Genomic DNA, 15,899 nt, shown 5'->3' on the forward strand with positions numbered 1-15,899 from the left:
TTGATCCGTCATAGCATGCTTTATTTACATTTTGGATGGGTGCACTATTTTCCGCTAGCCAGATTAGCACGTATTGTGTATGCTTTTAATAATTCTCAACAATAATTGTCTTTATGAAATAGAATAAATGATTTATCAGCCTTCTGGACCTAGCATCGTCTGATTTCTTTTCCTTAAGGAGTGATTAAAGGGACATCAATGTTCAAAGCTACTGAATGAAGATGAAATTTATAATAATTGCCTTAAATTCTCTCGTCGCCCATTTATGGCTACTAAAAATACAAAAAAAAATATCCGCTCTAACTTCTTGGACAGCTATAAGTTAGGTCACATTATAGAGATGAAATGAAGGTAATTTGGTGTAGAGAGTTGTTATGCAAACAGATACGGACGAAGGAGGCTCATTTTAGCCTGAAAATGGAGAGACCCTGTTGGTTCAGGTGAGCCAATAAGGCTATATTGCCTTGCACATTTTCGCCCACCACACAAGCGCACTCTATCTACTACATACTCGTAAGTTCCATTGGAAATGTAATTTCCCTATGCGCAATTCTCTTCTACTGACTACATATTTGCCGCCATAAGTGGCCAGGTTAATGTCCAAATAACATTTTATTCTCTCTAAATTCCATAATTATGGAATGTTACCTACAATTTAATTTAAACATAATATAATCACTCAATAAATGGATGGTTCCTTATTTTTTGGCATTTTTAGAAATTTATTCATCATGTGGTTTTTCTGTCAGACTTCCTCTTTCACGCCATTAGTTTTTTTCTCGTACAGAAACCCAATCAGAACGTTACACTAAAAATCGAGAAAAATTGAAGAGTGTTTCCGGTAAAAACGTCGTATAGAAAACTTGAATTGACCGCAATTCACATTTTCTCTTATTATTAGGAGAAAATAGAATAAAGATAGCAATATCGGAAGACTTAGGTTTAACTTCCGGTGAGGAGAATCGTGATCGTGTGATAGGGCCTTCCTCCGCAAAGCACCGCCCACTATCCGGAACTGAAGGAATCTTTCCGCAGTCACTCGAAGAGCATGAAAAAGCAACGTTTTACCGGCTTTTCTTTGTCAATGCTCACCCAACATTATGGTGTGAAAAAGGATATGGTGAAAAAGAGAATTTACTTCCCTTTGATCGAAGATTCTCAAAGAAATTACCCACCGCTGGCGATATTATTAATTTATTTTACAGCATACTAAGAACAATGGTTGTTTATATGTGTGTTTTATGTTTCAAAAATGAAACCCAGGCGGCCCAAGGAGCCGTACGACTGGAAGGCGACGTGATCACAGCGAACGGTTCACTGATGAGCGGACGACCAATCGGTGAGACAAGCTCCTTAGCGGAAACTGGCTCAGTTTGCAGCTGCACTTGCACCTGGCTGCCCAAATATTCACCAATGTTAACCTTACAACCGCTACCACCCCCTACACCGCCGGCGATTGCAACCTTCCATCGCTCGTCCATATGACCATCGCTACAATACCACTCGCAGACTCACTACACAGCGTGCCAACAATATTGGCATCCTGATCATCCTCAGTCATCAACAACACCATCGTCATCGACAAAACACCACATCAACCTTTCCATCAATGTAAATTTACCATTCCAAATAATAACTTTATTATACTTAATGATATCATTCAATATCCTAAAACTATCCTACAAGGTACCTACAAGTTTGACGCTTTACTATTTTATTATGTCTACTATTTTACACTAGTTTAAAAAAACAAAAATTAATGAACAAAGATTTATATATATAAACAATTTAAGATACATGTATTTGAAGTGCTAATAATATTTGTTTTGTACATGATATTTCTTTTGTATTTTTTAATTTATATTTTTTACATTCTAGTTCAAATTCTAACAAAAAACAAAAGTTAATTCAACTTATCACCATTTACAGGGCAAAAAAATATCAGTTTATAAATAAAATATTTAACGAAAGAAATGATAAACAGAAAGTTAATATAGGAGGTTATAAAATACCAAGAACAGGTTATAAACAAAAAACATTTCCCTACTTTAACACAGTGAAAACAGAAAAAAGAAAAGGAAATTACGAACGTAAATTTTCATAAGAAAAACGATTTTAACTCTCTTTTGAGCCATTTTCGATGTTTATATTTCTTTTCAATTAATCCAGGGTTGGTCAAGAAAGCAGATAAACCGGTGTGTGTGTACGTGTTCAGTTTCATAATGAACTTTATTTATGTTTTAATGAACTATGAACTTTGTTTTACTTATATCTGTTTTATTATTTATCTTTTAATTATATTGCCAAATTGGGACGGATACATTCTTCCGTAGCTCTTTTACTCCACCAAGAGAGACGTAAACCTGGGCTATGTGTGGAGGTTACACTCTACTTAATGTGACTTGCAAAGATGTCCAAGATCTCTGAAGAAGGGTCTATTAGTGGAAGTCAACTCAAGATCCATTTCCTCTCCGTTAAGATGTGGGAGGAAGTATTTTTCGAAAATATCTTTCACCATTATCGCCCATGTTTCCGGGTATGCCAAAAAGAACAGTATCGACCTCACCTTAAAGACAGTTTCTCTTTCACTAAGAGACACTGACAAGCCATCTACCGTGCCAAAATATCGTGAAATAGTGTAGATATAGTGCATCCGAAACTTAATAAGTGAAGAACTCTCTGAAGAAGGATGCAAATCTGAACCCGTTCCGAATGGATGAATGCAAGTGTCCGCCTGTCATATCACCCATCATAGGAACCCAAATCGTGGGTTTAAAAAAAACACTTATTAAAGTAAATATACTATTTATGCCAAATCAGACAACAATCTGTCAATTTCAAAATCAGTCCAAGCACGTTAAACCCATTGTTCGGGCATGCGCAGTGTAGGAATGTTTTTTCTTGATTCACCCTGAATTAATTAACTTTTGTCACTTACATGTATGAAACGGGCGTAATATATCGAAAAACACAACAAAAAACGGGTTAATAAAAATTCTCTTCTTTTAATCTGAAACAAACTAAAGAATTATCACAAAGGGAAAAAGTTTATCTATTTAGGAAATCGAAAAAATAAATAAATGATTAATATGTATGAAAATTATTCCTTTGCTTTTTCCTGGTCAAAGAATTCTAGTTTATTTTTTTTTCTTGGAATTATTTCCCTAATTATTGTGCTTGGCGTAGAGAAAAAAAAATCGATTGCTTCGTTAAAATTTAAATTATCTTATAAACACTCTGTAAGGAATGGATTTAAGAACCAAGGTGTATCCAGAGAAATCCATGTGTACCTAATAAAAAAAAAATGTATGACCCAATAAGATTGCTTTTTCACATAACCTAATGAAAGGTTACTTCGCAGAAAGGTTATAATATTGTAAAATGCTATGTTTATGTTTAACAATAGCAGAGAATGTTTAATTTTATTTATATTTTAAAGGATACTAATTAGTTTCCTTTTAAGAACTAATATTATGGAGAAATAATTAAATTCAAAGAGAAAAAGTAACTTTTGTCATTAAAATAAAAATATAAAAGGACTAACTTTTTCTTGCTGCAATTATAAAATATAACTGGCAGTTTTTATAACAGCAAAAATTTTGACTCGGCTCTTTATGACAGAATCATAGTTAAGTTAAATTTCTTAGGACACGTTTTTCTGTATACAGTTGATTTTGCACTGAATGATTTCAGCATTCTCAGAGATATGTTAATGAAAAAGGATCCGGTACTTCAAAGAACATGTAAACAAAAGCTTTTTAGGTTATGCAGTAAGATAAAATTTATAATTTTTAGTTTCCCTTTATCACCGTTAATTTGTTTTTGAATTGAACTGAATTGAAAAAGTTTATTTACAGTTAGTTTTGTTTTTTAATGACAGAAGGGTACTTTTTATATAAAACTTAAGTGCCAATAAAAAACAATGAAAACAAATTAGAAATCTTGAAGCAGACGACATTCAGTGAAGCAGCATTTGTCTACCAATGGCATTGCTCAAAATGTGATTACAAAATTATAGGAAATGTTCTAATTTTCTTTTAAGCGAACAGACGATGGGAAAAGAAGTTATTAACTTCAACTTAAAAATTATTAGAGAATATCATATTTATGTAATATTATAATGAACAAAAAGTAAAATCTTGGATTAATAACTCTACTGATATTAACTGTAATTATAATCCAATGTCCGTCCAAGACACTGGTAGAGGAAAATATAATTTCACAACAGAAAACATGGACCAAATGTGGACAATAGAGGTTTTCTTTTCCTGAGGTTTTCTTTTAGGTTCTTACCAAAAAAAAACATTAAAACAACTGTAATTCGTAGGGAAGGGATTAGCTGAGTGGTCAGCGTACTGGATTTTCTTTTATATTTTCTCTTCCTAGGAGCTTCTTACAGCTCACTGTGTGGTGTTGCACATTATTGTCCTGAGACAAGAGAATAATGTCCGGAGGCCGGCAGTGCACTGAATAAAAGCTCCGGGCGCCAGATATAGACGCGCCTTAAATTAACAAATAATAATAATTACTGATAATCGTTTTTAATAATTTATCATCAATAACCCCACATTATGAAACCTTTAATTTTTGTTTAATTAATCTCAATTTATTTGTTAACTGGGTGGAATAAACTAAGAGTAATGTGTACAGAGTTTTTGTCTGATGTGAAATTTCTTCATCGATTTCATTTATCTGATTAATTGAAAATCATCGGCAAATTATAGTTCGCGTTTGATGTAGATAGGACTTTTCAACAACCATATCCGCCTCCGAGGAGTCTCAGAATCTGGGAGGATGGTAGGGAAAGATCCCCCTGGTGCACCTAGTAACTTCCCAGGCAATTAGATCTCGCCTATTGTCATCTCGTTTCCCACCAAACCAAGAAGTACCAGTTCTCAGAATAAGGTAACATTGTTCTCTATCACCAAATGTTTGAGTTTGCTGCGACATCCCCTAATCATTTTTGAACGGTTGACATTAGAGCGCAGGGCTTTAACCAGAGTAAGAATTAACAATCCCCTGGTTCATAGATTTTCTTTTAAAGACTAAATGATCTGAATTGTCCGTTCAATAATCACTAGCAAGTCCACAGCTAGTTCGGTGGAAAGCCAGAAGCAAACTGCATCTTCCTTTCTAGCTTAAGTGTCTGAACACCACTAATCTGCCTTTAGAAATTACAATCAGTTTTCTTTTTGTTGACCAGGTAATTCTCGCTTTTCCAATCCGTCTTGGAGACCATAATGAATGGACAACTCCACAGCGTCCTAGCAATTGTCCATTAACAATTTCAGGCAGAAACTCCACACACATGATTGGTTTAAGTGCAACGCATAATTGAGAAAGCAAGCCTTTGGTTCTGCTAGAAGGGATTTCTTAGTTTGCGCATGAACAGCTGAGAGTTTCGTCGAGACAGACTAAAAGCAAGCCGCTTACTGAAACAGGCATGTATGTGCAGTGTAGGTAGCGTGTTAGCTAATTCATTTTGAGCGTATAAGCTCTCAATTACCAGCTATCAAAGTTTGGTGGTCTTTCTTGATATGTTAGTCGACTATCACTTTAGAAAAATCTTCTTGAAATGCTGCCTAATTCCATGTCACACGTATCATTTCATAGCAGTGTAATTTGGTAGAAGAAAGATATAAGATCAATACAAGATCAAAATTTCTTAATATAATAACGAAAACGGAATGAAAAGCTGATAGCTGATAAAATAGTAAAAATACATTTTATCTAGCATTGGTAAATCTAAAGAATAAAGGCTATTTGTTTATGGCCATGATTCTATTCTTGAAAATATAATTACTGGAAATAGAATGAATAACACTGTTCTAATGCAAGTGTCCATTAGGGAACATCGTCACAAGTGCTACTATTACGATTTACGCAAGCTTACTGACTCTAACGACGACGGCCCAATCACAGCCAATTACCTTAAGTTGGCCTTGAAATAGCGTGGTTAGCTCTAGCTTTTCACTGGACGATTTCTTAGATGAGTTTTTCTTTGACTGTGATCTAACTCTTGACTACGCCTGCGCAGAGAGAGGGGTCCAAACTGCTCTAGCGGAAACCAGATGACTTGTCTCGGAGGAGATTCACACACTTGTGTCAGCCATTACACCCATATAATTTCTTGCTCGATTATTTAATTTATCCCATTAATTACAGCCGAATAAAATAGGCTAAAAGAAATGTACAAAAAACGAATAAATACGAAAAGTATGGATGATATTAGAAGAAGAAAATGATGAAAAATACAAACAAATTATGTGAAAAATAAAAATGAATTAATTAATAAATTTATTTAAAATTGCCCATTTTAAACAAAAACAAAAAAAAAATATTTTAATATATTAAATTTATTAGAGGTGATAAAATAGTTGTATTTAAATTAATAAGAATTAACTAAAATAAATAAGTTAAAAAATAGAAATATGTGTATTTCAGACTGATACGATTTTCGATTTAAAATAGAATTTTAATAAAACTTTTACCATAAATATATTAAATTAAAAAAATTTATGAAAGTAGAAGGAGTTGAGAAATAATTAAATATAAATATTATAATTATTGCTAAAACTTAGAAATTTTTGTATTTATATTGAGAATGAGGCCTAACACAAAGTTTTAAAGTAAATTTTAAAAAATAAAATACCAAAATTTATGTAAGGGGGTGGACAAGATGAAAAAAAAAGTATTAGTTATGATTTTCATTTTTAAAAAAATATTTTTTTTTTTACTGTGGAAAGAAAACAAAAGTTTAAGTATGAAAACAAAAGTTTAAGTATGAAAATAAAAGTTTAAGTATGAAAACAAAAGTTTAAGTATGAAAACAAAAGTTTAAGTGTGAAAACAAAAGTTTAAGTATGAAAACAAAAGTTTAAGTATGAAAACAAAAGTTTAAGACAAAACCAGGACAATTGCTGCTCCACTAGTGTTTACAGCGTGTTCAAAAAAAAATAAAATTTAGCGTTACTTAATGTCTTACAAACAATTCCAATAGCAAATCAGTTAAGTAATGCTAGAATAAGTTCCCCTCCTAAAGAGAGAAGAGAAAAACAATTTGCCAAATAAAGCATTTACTTGATTCTATATACTTTAACAAAAAAAAAAAAAGAAAATAAACATTAATGGCGGCCAAATGTGTTTATTTTTTGGTTTTTAGTAAATATAATGCATATTCAAACTAATATGCATTAACGGTCCTGCTATTTCTAAATAGTTTTTGCTATTTTTTGTTTTACAAAATATAATTTATACAAAAAATTATAACAAATTTGTGCGCTTAACAAAATTATTTCTTCACTGGACAGCAGGTTGTAAGAACAAAATTTAGAACATTACTATTTCCAAGCAGATATGGATAAAGTACAAATAGCAGTTTGAAATCATATACATAAGCTTTGAATTACCGTAAAATGGGCCCACATTTCCACACTTCTAAATAACAGCAATGTAATGGGTTTACAAATTATTATTATTTTAAAAACCGATACATATAACATAAATGTCACAAGTTTGGTGACCATTTTTGAAACAATGATATTTTTAAAAAGTCTGAACCAAAATAACCTCTTGTCGTTCATATTCAATTCATAATATTTCCATTGAAAGACTTGTTTCATTGGCTGGTCTAATAAAGCCGTGGGGTTAAATTAAATTAACTCAACTTTATAGAAGTGGCATTTCCAGCTTTTTGAGGTGGGGCTAGCCATCCACAATTTCTTTCGAAAATAATACTCTTTAAGAAAGCTTTCTTAAAGGAAAGTTTTATACGAGCTCTGAAAACAAAAAATAAAAAAATTGAAAGCTAAATTACAAAAAATATGAGACATATTTATACAAAGTATACAAATCTGCTGACCTACACTGTGCCTGAAGATAGGTTACTACCAAGCGTAGGCAAAGTTGATAACAATTCACAGTACCCTCTTGTTTGTCGGTTCTAGAAGTTTGTGGATGTGGACCTTTACTAATCGGAAGAATTACCTACTGAGTTGAGGACAAAACCCAGTTAAGCGTCTCAAGCCTACAATTATTGCTCGTTTGTTTTGTTAAGTGCTTACAACAAATCAAGAAAAAGTAGGGCGAATTTTCACAATGTGCAAGCTTGCTATTATTGTTTTTCTGTATACTTTCTTTTGTTTTTCTTTTTTTTTAGAAAAGTATAATAATAAAAGAGAAAAATAGATGTAATATAAGTTGCAATAATATTGTTTATTGCTAACTGTGATGCCATTGGTTGCAATATTAAGTAAGTAAATTTATTAAAGTAAGCTAATGTATATCAGAACATGAAGGAATTATTATTTTCTGTTTTATAAAAAAAATTAATAAATAATACAAATTTATTTCAGGCCAATTTTGCCGAAAAGTCAAATTTATTTTTAAGATGGTTTAAGTTACAATGTTTGCACTTTCGAATACCCAAGTTATTTATAACTTTTGAAATGGTCCATGAAAATTTAGAACATTGAAGTAGTTCTTGCTTTGAAAAACTTGATATTTTTGTTATTTATGTTAATAATATACTCTATTTTATTTTATCCGTCTTTGTAAGCATATTTATTGTATTCCTGACTGGCTTCGGACTTATATCGATTATAAGATGTGGATTAATCAATTGGTCAGCAAATTTAATGCGAGACACTAACTTAAGTGAAGTTGAATTCTCTTCACCAAAGTGATGAGTCTACCTCTGATCATGGATAAAAGTCCAGAACCGGTTAGGGATACAATACACATGTTTATTACGACGGATAAAAATCTAAGATATTATCTAGAACTGTAGACCTAACCGCACTTTTAATAATATATTTCTGGGGACCTTCTCTAATTTCTGATCCTGACTCAGAATGTCTATTCAGTGCTAAATTACGTATTTTTTTTTTTTTTTTTTTTTTTAAGCGTTACAACTAATTAGGTTCACAACTTAGTTCCGTTAGATGGCGAGATTGTACTACAAGTACGCATGCAGAACCATAGTTCCACTGGTCCATTGACTCGCTGCGTCCAAAAAAGTTGAGAACATCAATTAACAGGACAAGCTGTACGTGAATTTAGTTCTATTTATGTTAGTTAAGCTAGGATTTACAGCAATGCTGATTCAACCTAGCACAATACTTGATTCATAATACTGTAACGTAGAGTAAAAAGTTATGCTGGAAAGAAATTTCGCTGAATAGTCCAAACTTTAGCCAATTTGAAACACTTACAAGAACCAAAACCACTTCGACTCGAAAGGCCTGCGATGAATTTCACTTCTTTATCTCTGATTCTATTTTGTTCGTAAGTTCTAATTGCTGTATTTCAAAGTATTTCTGGCAATTCATTTTATTATTTTAGTTGTGAGGGTGCGAAGCACATGGAGATTTATTAAATAAAATGTGGAAAACAGAATCACCATTTGACTGATTTTTCATGGACCAATTTTTTATGTTCTCTTGAATCAACGGTCTATAATATTTCCCAAAATACTTGTATTTTAAAAATCAATTTTTTTTTATTAAAGTTGCCAATGTTACAAGAATAGCTCGTTAATAAGTTATATATAGCAGATTCCTAATAATTTTTATCACTACATATTTTACAAAAATATATCCTAATATTTAGCGTAAACAAATTCCATTTTTATGTTTCGAAAAAATAAACAAAATTAAATAGATCTTTAAAACTTAATTATTAATTTTTCTGCTTCCAATTAAAAAAAAAATGTATACAATGAATAAAAACTATAAAAAGATACAAATGGGGAAAACTACAAAAACAATATTTTAGACTTTTGAAAAGAAAAACTATTAATATTTAGTGAAAGCTTTGTATTCAAGAAGTTAATAATAAAGTGAACTTAATAAACTATAGAGATGAAATTTTTTGGACCATCTTGTATAAAAAAAAAATCTACTTCATGTATATTCCAAAAATAAATTAACAAGTGATACAAATTTAACCAAAATAAAATTTTAAAAACGTTTTTATTAAATTTTTTGAAAAAATGGGAAAAAAAATTAAAAAATATTTGGAATTTCCACTCTTTTTCTATTAAATTTATCATAGCTTTTTGCAGTTAGTATTAGTGTAGATTTTTAAAAATCCGACGTTCTATGGTCAGTGGTTGCTCCAGTATGCGGCCTTAAAGTAGATTGCTTCTGTCTTTCCAGTGTCCAAAGCATAGTGATGATGCTTTAAAACGTAAACGCCAGTGGAAAAGTAGCACAATTTCTGTTCATTAGCATCATTCCTACTAGCGCAAGCTAGAACTAGTGAAGGTAATCGCGTTTGCTGAATATATTGTCTTGGTCCTTATCTTGGACACTTGCGAGACAGTTTTTAATGTCTTGGTTACGCTTATAAATTGTTGAATAGAAGTGATTCCAAAAAAAAGACTTCGAAGGAGGCCAAGATTGCTGAAGAGGTGGCGTAACTTTTTCTTACGAACAGGGCATGTTTTAATTATTAATGGCCTCGTTTTGCCCATTAGGGAGGGGCGCCTTCTGACTGTAGTACTGGATTTTTTCTTTTAATTTTGTTTATACTAAATAGAGATAAAGTTGAACAAAATATTTTTAACTTGCTTAAAATTTTTCCAAATTATATTGTACGAAAAAGAAAAGAAAGCAAAAAAGTATTCTAAACTTTAAAAAAAAATTGCAAAACGAAAAACTTTTTTTAAAATTCCAGAAGTAGTAATAAGTGATTAAATTCCAGAAAACCAACTAAACAATGTTTGGAACGTATTTTTAAGAGTATTCATTACGTTTTATCCTCAAAATAACAATGTAAATAATTTTGATTAAAAAAAAAAGGAAAAAGAACTTAAAACTTTGTGTAAAATTATTATTAATAATCGATATGTGCGAGTCTTCTAATATCTTAGTTTTGAATCGCCCCTCACGGAGACTAAAAAGATACGGATGTATTAAAGAAGTCAATATACTGTTAAAAAAAAAAATGATTATAAAGTGTTCTTAATGGGGCTTCGTTTTTTCAATAGATTTTTTTTTTTTATAATAGTAGATGAAATTCAATTGTAAAACGTTATTAACTATGGAAAAATAGGAAAACTTCAAAACGATGTACGGTCAGAGTAAACCTTTTTAGATTTAAGAGTTTTTTTTGTTAAAATGTTTGTTTTTTTAAGAGTAATTACTTTTTAATGTTCACATTTTGACTGACATCAACACTGATTGAAGCATCACTTACAGAATACTTTTCTAAATACAGAATTTTTGTTTCTGCAAGTACTTGGATGATGGGTGAACAAGTGTTTAGTTTGTATATTTGTAACGTTCAGGATTCCACCGCATTAGTGCTGTAAAAATTAAAATACCGCCACCTTTACTTGAAAATAAGTAACCTACCGAGAATAACTTGACTACCTTATGTAATGTAAGTTATTTAGTATTAACTTGTTACTGAATATTTGGATGACTACAGATTATAAGAGGGATTGTACATTATAAAATCTCTTTTGAAAATAATCTCCTTCAAAGAATTTTAAAGGACTTTATTTGAGTAAACGGAAGTGTTCGAAAGCTAAAAAGTAATCGTACGAAGTACTCACTTCCAGTTCAGCAGTTTTCTTCAAAATCAGAGTTATAGCTAAGTATTCTCACCAATATTTCTACATATGGTAATTGTAAAGAATAGTTACCCGGAGGTGTGGCCTAATTCGAAGTGATTCTGATTCGCTGTTACCATATAACCCGCCAAATTCAAATGTAAATATAAAAAGATTTCTTTATTTTATATTTACATTTAAATCTGGCGGGTTATATGGTAACCGCGAATCAGAATCACTTCGAATTATTAATTCAAGATTGATAATTTTATTTTAAAAAAATTCGTGGGGGCTGTGCCCCCCACACAAAGCCCCACCCTCTGATCTTTTTTTATTTTTATGGGGGCTTCGCCCCCCACACCCCGTAATGCCCACTGAACCACGTACACAACTCTAATTTGTAATTCACTCACATTATGAAAAACAAAACAATAGTAGTCTACCTTATTTAGTGCAATCCCTATCCTTCTGATTGTACACTTTATTCACTCCCTCAAATAATGCTCTCATGTAATCGCCCATGGAAGAATGACTCCTTTTCATACTTATCTCACTTCCACACTTCGGATATACGTATCTATTACTAATTAAACCAACACCCATTCAAAATGATAAAACTTTTATCTTCCCTCCCGCAGACTACATTCATGCTTTAAATTAAAGAGAAACTGTAAATTCAAAACTCTCATCTTTTATGAAGTTTCAAAAAAAAGGCACCTAAAGTTACATACAGGACACTAGCGGGAACTGATAATACGTTAAAAAGGAAGCAGTTACTGTGTAGTAAGTGTACTGCGCATGCGGGCTAAACATAAATAGGTAAGAAATTCAAAAAAATTATATACAGCACAGCGGGAAGTTGAGAAATTTAAAAAGAATATATTGAACATTGGCGGGAAGTAGTTTAAAAAGTCAACGGTAACTGTGCTGTACTGCGCATGCCCTACAAATAAACAGGCCACACCTCCGGGTAACTATTCTTTACATTAGCCCTACATATTAAATGTTTACAGTGTAATGGCTATTTATTTTGACCAAGTTAACATGCTTATTTACTTACAAAGACCCATGAGTTTCGTAAAAAATTTGCCTAACAAGTTTCTCTCGACTTGACTGAGAATGCAATTTGAAACTGGTCTTACAGTGATACCACACTTTAAAGTCAAACTAATGAAATCACTCAAAAGAATTGAGGTTATACAAAAAAACAAGAATTATTTGACAGTCAAAATGTTGAACTGACAAAAAATGTAATACACTTTAATAAATCTACTAAAAAATTATTTTTAAAAACATTTTGTGTATAACATTCTGCATTTTAATGTAATCTGCGTCCATATTCTTTAAAATAAATTTTAAAATAGGCCACTTTTTGAAATATTTAATGAAAGATTTATTTTTAAAATTAAGAAATATTAAAATAAATTTTAGCTAACAAATTGAATTTTTAATATATTACGGTTAGAATTTAGTTTAATTAACTTAAATGAAAACGAAACATTCAATTAAACTTTATCTAATTCCATAAATTCTTTTTCTAGAGCAAAAACAAAGATTTAAAAAACGAATTGTTATGAAATTTGGTCCTATTTTCTGTGCGTAAATAATTTGAGTAAAATATTTTAAGTTTTTAAAAATTTACAAAATATGTAAAAACAGAAGCAAAAGAAAATTTAATTTTAAATTATAAGGCAAAATAATGATAAAGGGCAAATGAAAAAATTTTAAGAAATAAAATTTTGAAAGAAGTAAAGAATCTAAAACTGAAAATAAAAATCAAGCCCTAATTCATGTAAATAATCTTAACTTTATTAAGAGATTTGTTTTTCAACTTTGAAAATTTTACAAATAAACATGAACAAAAACAAAAATCAGCGTTAAAAAAATTTTGATAGGAAAAAAATATTCAAGTGGAACAAAAATTGAGAATATTATTGTTCTTTTTTGGGGGAACAATAAAAACTAGGATTTATAATAAATTTTCTTCAATTTTACTGTAAAAAAAAAAAATTAAATAAATAAAAATTTTAATATAATTTTAAGTTGTGTTTATTGTGTGGGTTAGTTAATAATCAGCTTGTTTGTAAATATGTATCGATTATTTGTTCCTTTCGATTAATTATTCGGGTTTCAGTTGAATCCAACAGTTTATTAATTGTTTATTTTGTATCAGAATTTATTTTTTAAAAAAAATTATTTGCAGGCAATTTAAATTTGATTTGGGAAAAAAATGTAGATAGTAGTCAATAATTTTTGTACTTTATACATAAGGTCGTTCTACAGCGTTATAGCTTCAGGGAAGTCTCTACACAGTTTCCTTGGTAAAGAGCCAGTGTTTACATGTGGGTTCGCTTGATACAAACTGTTGCCCAGCTACCTACTTTTTGCACACTGTTTATGTAGTGTGGAGAGATTAGGACACCAGTGTCTTGTGTTATTTGTATTGTTGCGCTTGATACCTACTTAAATGCCATGGGCGTTGAAAATACGGAATGGATCAGTGCCAGTTTATCAAAGGTTCAGAGCAAACTTGGAGGCTTCAAATCTGCTGAATATTCATTTAGAAGGGTGTGATTCATAGTTTGTGAAATGTTGCTATTGTCTTAATTCATTCTCGTGATGGTAAAAGACACCTTCTCTCTCTTCTGCAGACAAATAAAACTTAGAGAGGCCACTGTCGGCCTGAACTGATACTTTCTAAACCTGTAATCCGTTATCAGAAGATCGCTGACAGTATAGTTAAGAATTCTTCGACCCCAATCTAAAAGTCCTTTTCTGAAGTTCTTTGTGTTTTGACGGAGATCTCCGCTAGTGGGCCTCAAATATGCTGTAAACACTGAAAACTGCCAATGCCCATAGATAAGTTCCTTGGAGGATTGGCTGGAGGCATCCGCTAGTTGCCTCCTTTACCCTATCTGTTTCCAAGGAATCTAGGTTATTGGACAAATTATGAATTATTGACAAGCCGAACCCTGAGACGTACGAGTCCTTGGCGCTTAAACAGCACAGAGCGCTGTAGCCTCACAGGCTAAATAATGTGAGTGGCATGCATTTGCTCAGTTTGCCTTGGCCTTCCAACAAGCTTATGAGCATCCGAATGGCCGTCTAGGCTGGAATAATTTTAGATCAAATAGAGTTCGCTTAAACCGAAGTATTTCCCACATCAACTGCTTCTGGTAGTGTATACTAATAGGTAGTGTACTCGAGCTGGAGAGATACCACGGAAAAGTGATGTTAGGCTGGAATACCCGCAGGGGGTCAAGATCTTTGACGAAGTGATTAGACCACTTATTATCCTCCTAAGTTTACCTGTAATAATTTAGAACGACCTTGCTAGAATACTCCATTAATTAAAATTGGAAATAACTGGCAAATGACTAGAATTACTCCAAACACTGACCATTTAATTGAAATTAGTGATACAGATATAATAGATAAAGCCCATCAGGTCATTTTTTTTTTTTTTTTTAAGAAGATGACAACGAAAACAGCAAGTAGTATTGATTTTGTAATTGTATAATTTCATTTTGATACTGTTTTGTGTAAGTTTTTGAACAAAAATTGCTTCCAAATCTGTTTTCCCTTTAGGAAACTTGTGTAAATTTGTACATAATACTTCATGAAAATGAAAAAAAGAATATTGGATGTAAATAATGATGGTTTTATTATCATTTATGTAGGTTTTTATAGCAAAAAAAAAAAAAGTCAAGAAAAATGAGAAATTTTTAAAAATGCACAGTAGCACTTAACAAATTATTTGGTTTAATTTTTAATATTATTTTCTAGACTTTAATGCTCAATGTATTTAAATATTTTAAAATGTTTATAGCTTTATTTATCAAATATTATTATTATTAAAAAAATGAATTCTTTGTATTTCTTTGTTTTTGGGATACGAAATCAGTGAAACACTTAATACAAAATACTTTAAAAGAAATAGCAAAAAAAATATAAAAACTACAAACAAAAACCTGATATTTTTGTTTTTTATTGCTATTAATTTTCTTAACTATTCAGATCTGGCAAATATTGTAATTATTTGTTAAAATTTGTTATATAGCTGCCATATTGTAATCACAGAAAGGAAACTTGAAAAAAAAATCAATAAAATGTTCAAAGAAATTAGTTTTATCTTTTTTAAAGGATTTTTCATTTTGATATCCCCAAATGGGTCCAAAACATTGGAGATTGAGGAGCTAGACTTTGAATTTATAAGAAAGAAGTCCACGTTTTTGGTTATTATGAGCATGAAGAGAAAGACACTACTAAACCCGCCAGCGTTCTTTGTTGACCTTGTTAGAATATCAGCTTCTCTTTAAGGAGCTGTCTCGAGTTCGGACTA

At 31.2% G+C, this 15,899-nt stretch overlaps 1 protein-coding gene across 9 annotated transcripts in view; it reads left to right on the forward strand.

Moving 5' to 3' along the window:
- Window positions 1–15,679, forward strand: part of Task6 (TWIK-related acid-sensitive K[+] channel 6) — a 91,243-nt gene extending 75,564 nt beyond the window's left edge. For 4 of the 9 annotated variants that reach the window (XM_074123580.1, XM_074123584.1, XM_074123582.1 and 1 more), the window contains one exon: window positions 1,264–15,679. In XM_074123580.1, the coding sequence (XP_073979681.1) occupies window positions 1,264–1,485 (222 nt within the window). In that variant the 3' untranslated portion in view covers window positions 1,486–15,679. The remainder of the gene's footprint in view (window positions 1–1,263) is intronic. The other 5 variants (XR_012457151.1, XR_012457152.1, XR_012457148.1 and 2 more) reach the window with 5 other exon arrangements.
- Window positions 15,680–15,899: the final 220 nt, after the last annotated feature.

Source organism: Rhodnius prolixus, unplaced genomic scaffold (genome assembly GCF_049639745.1).
Source record: "Rhodnius prolixus isolate KJV_2025 unplaced genomic scaffold, Rpr scaffold_14, whole genome shotgun sequence".
NCBI classification, from domain to species: Eukaryota; Metazoa; Arthropoda; class Insecta; order Hemiptera; family Reduviidae; genus Rhodnius; species Rhodnius prolixus.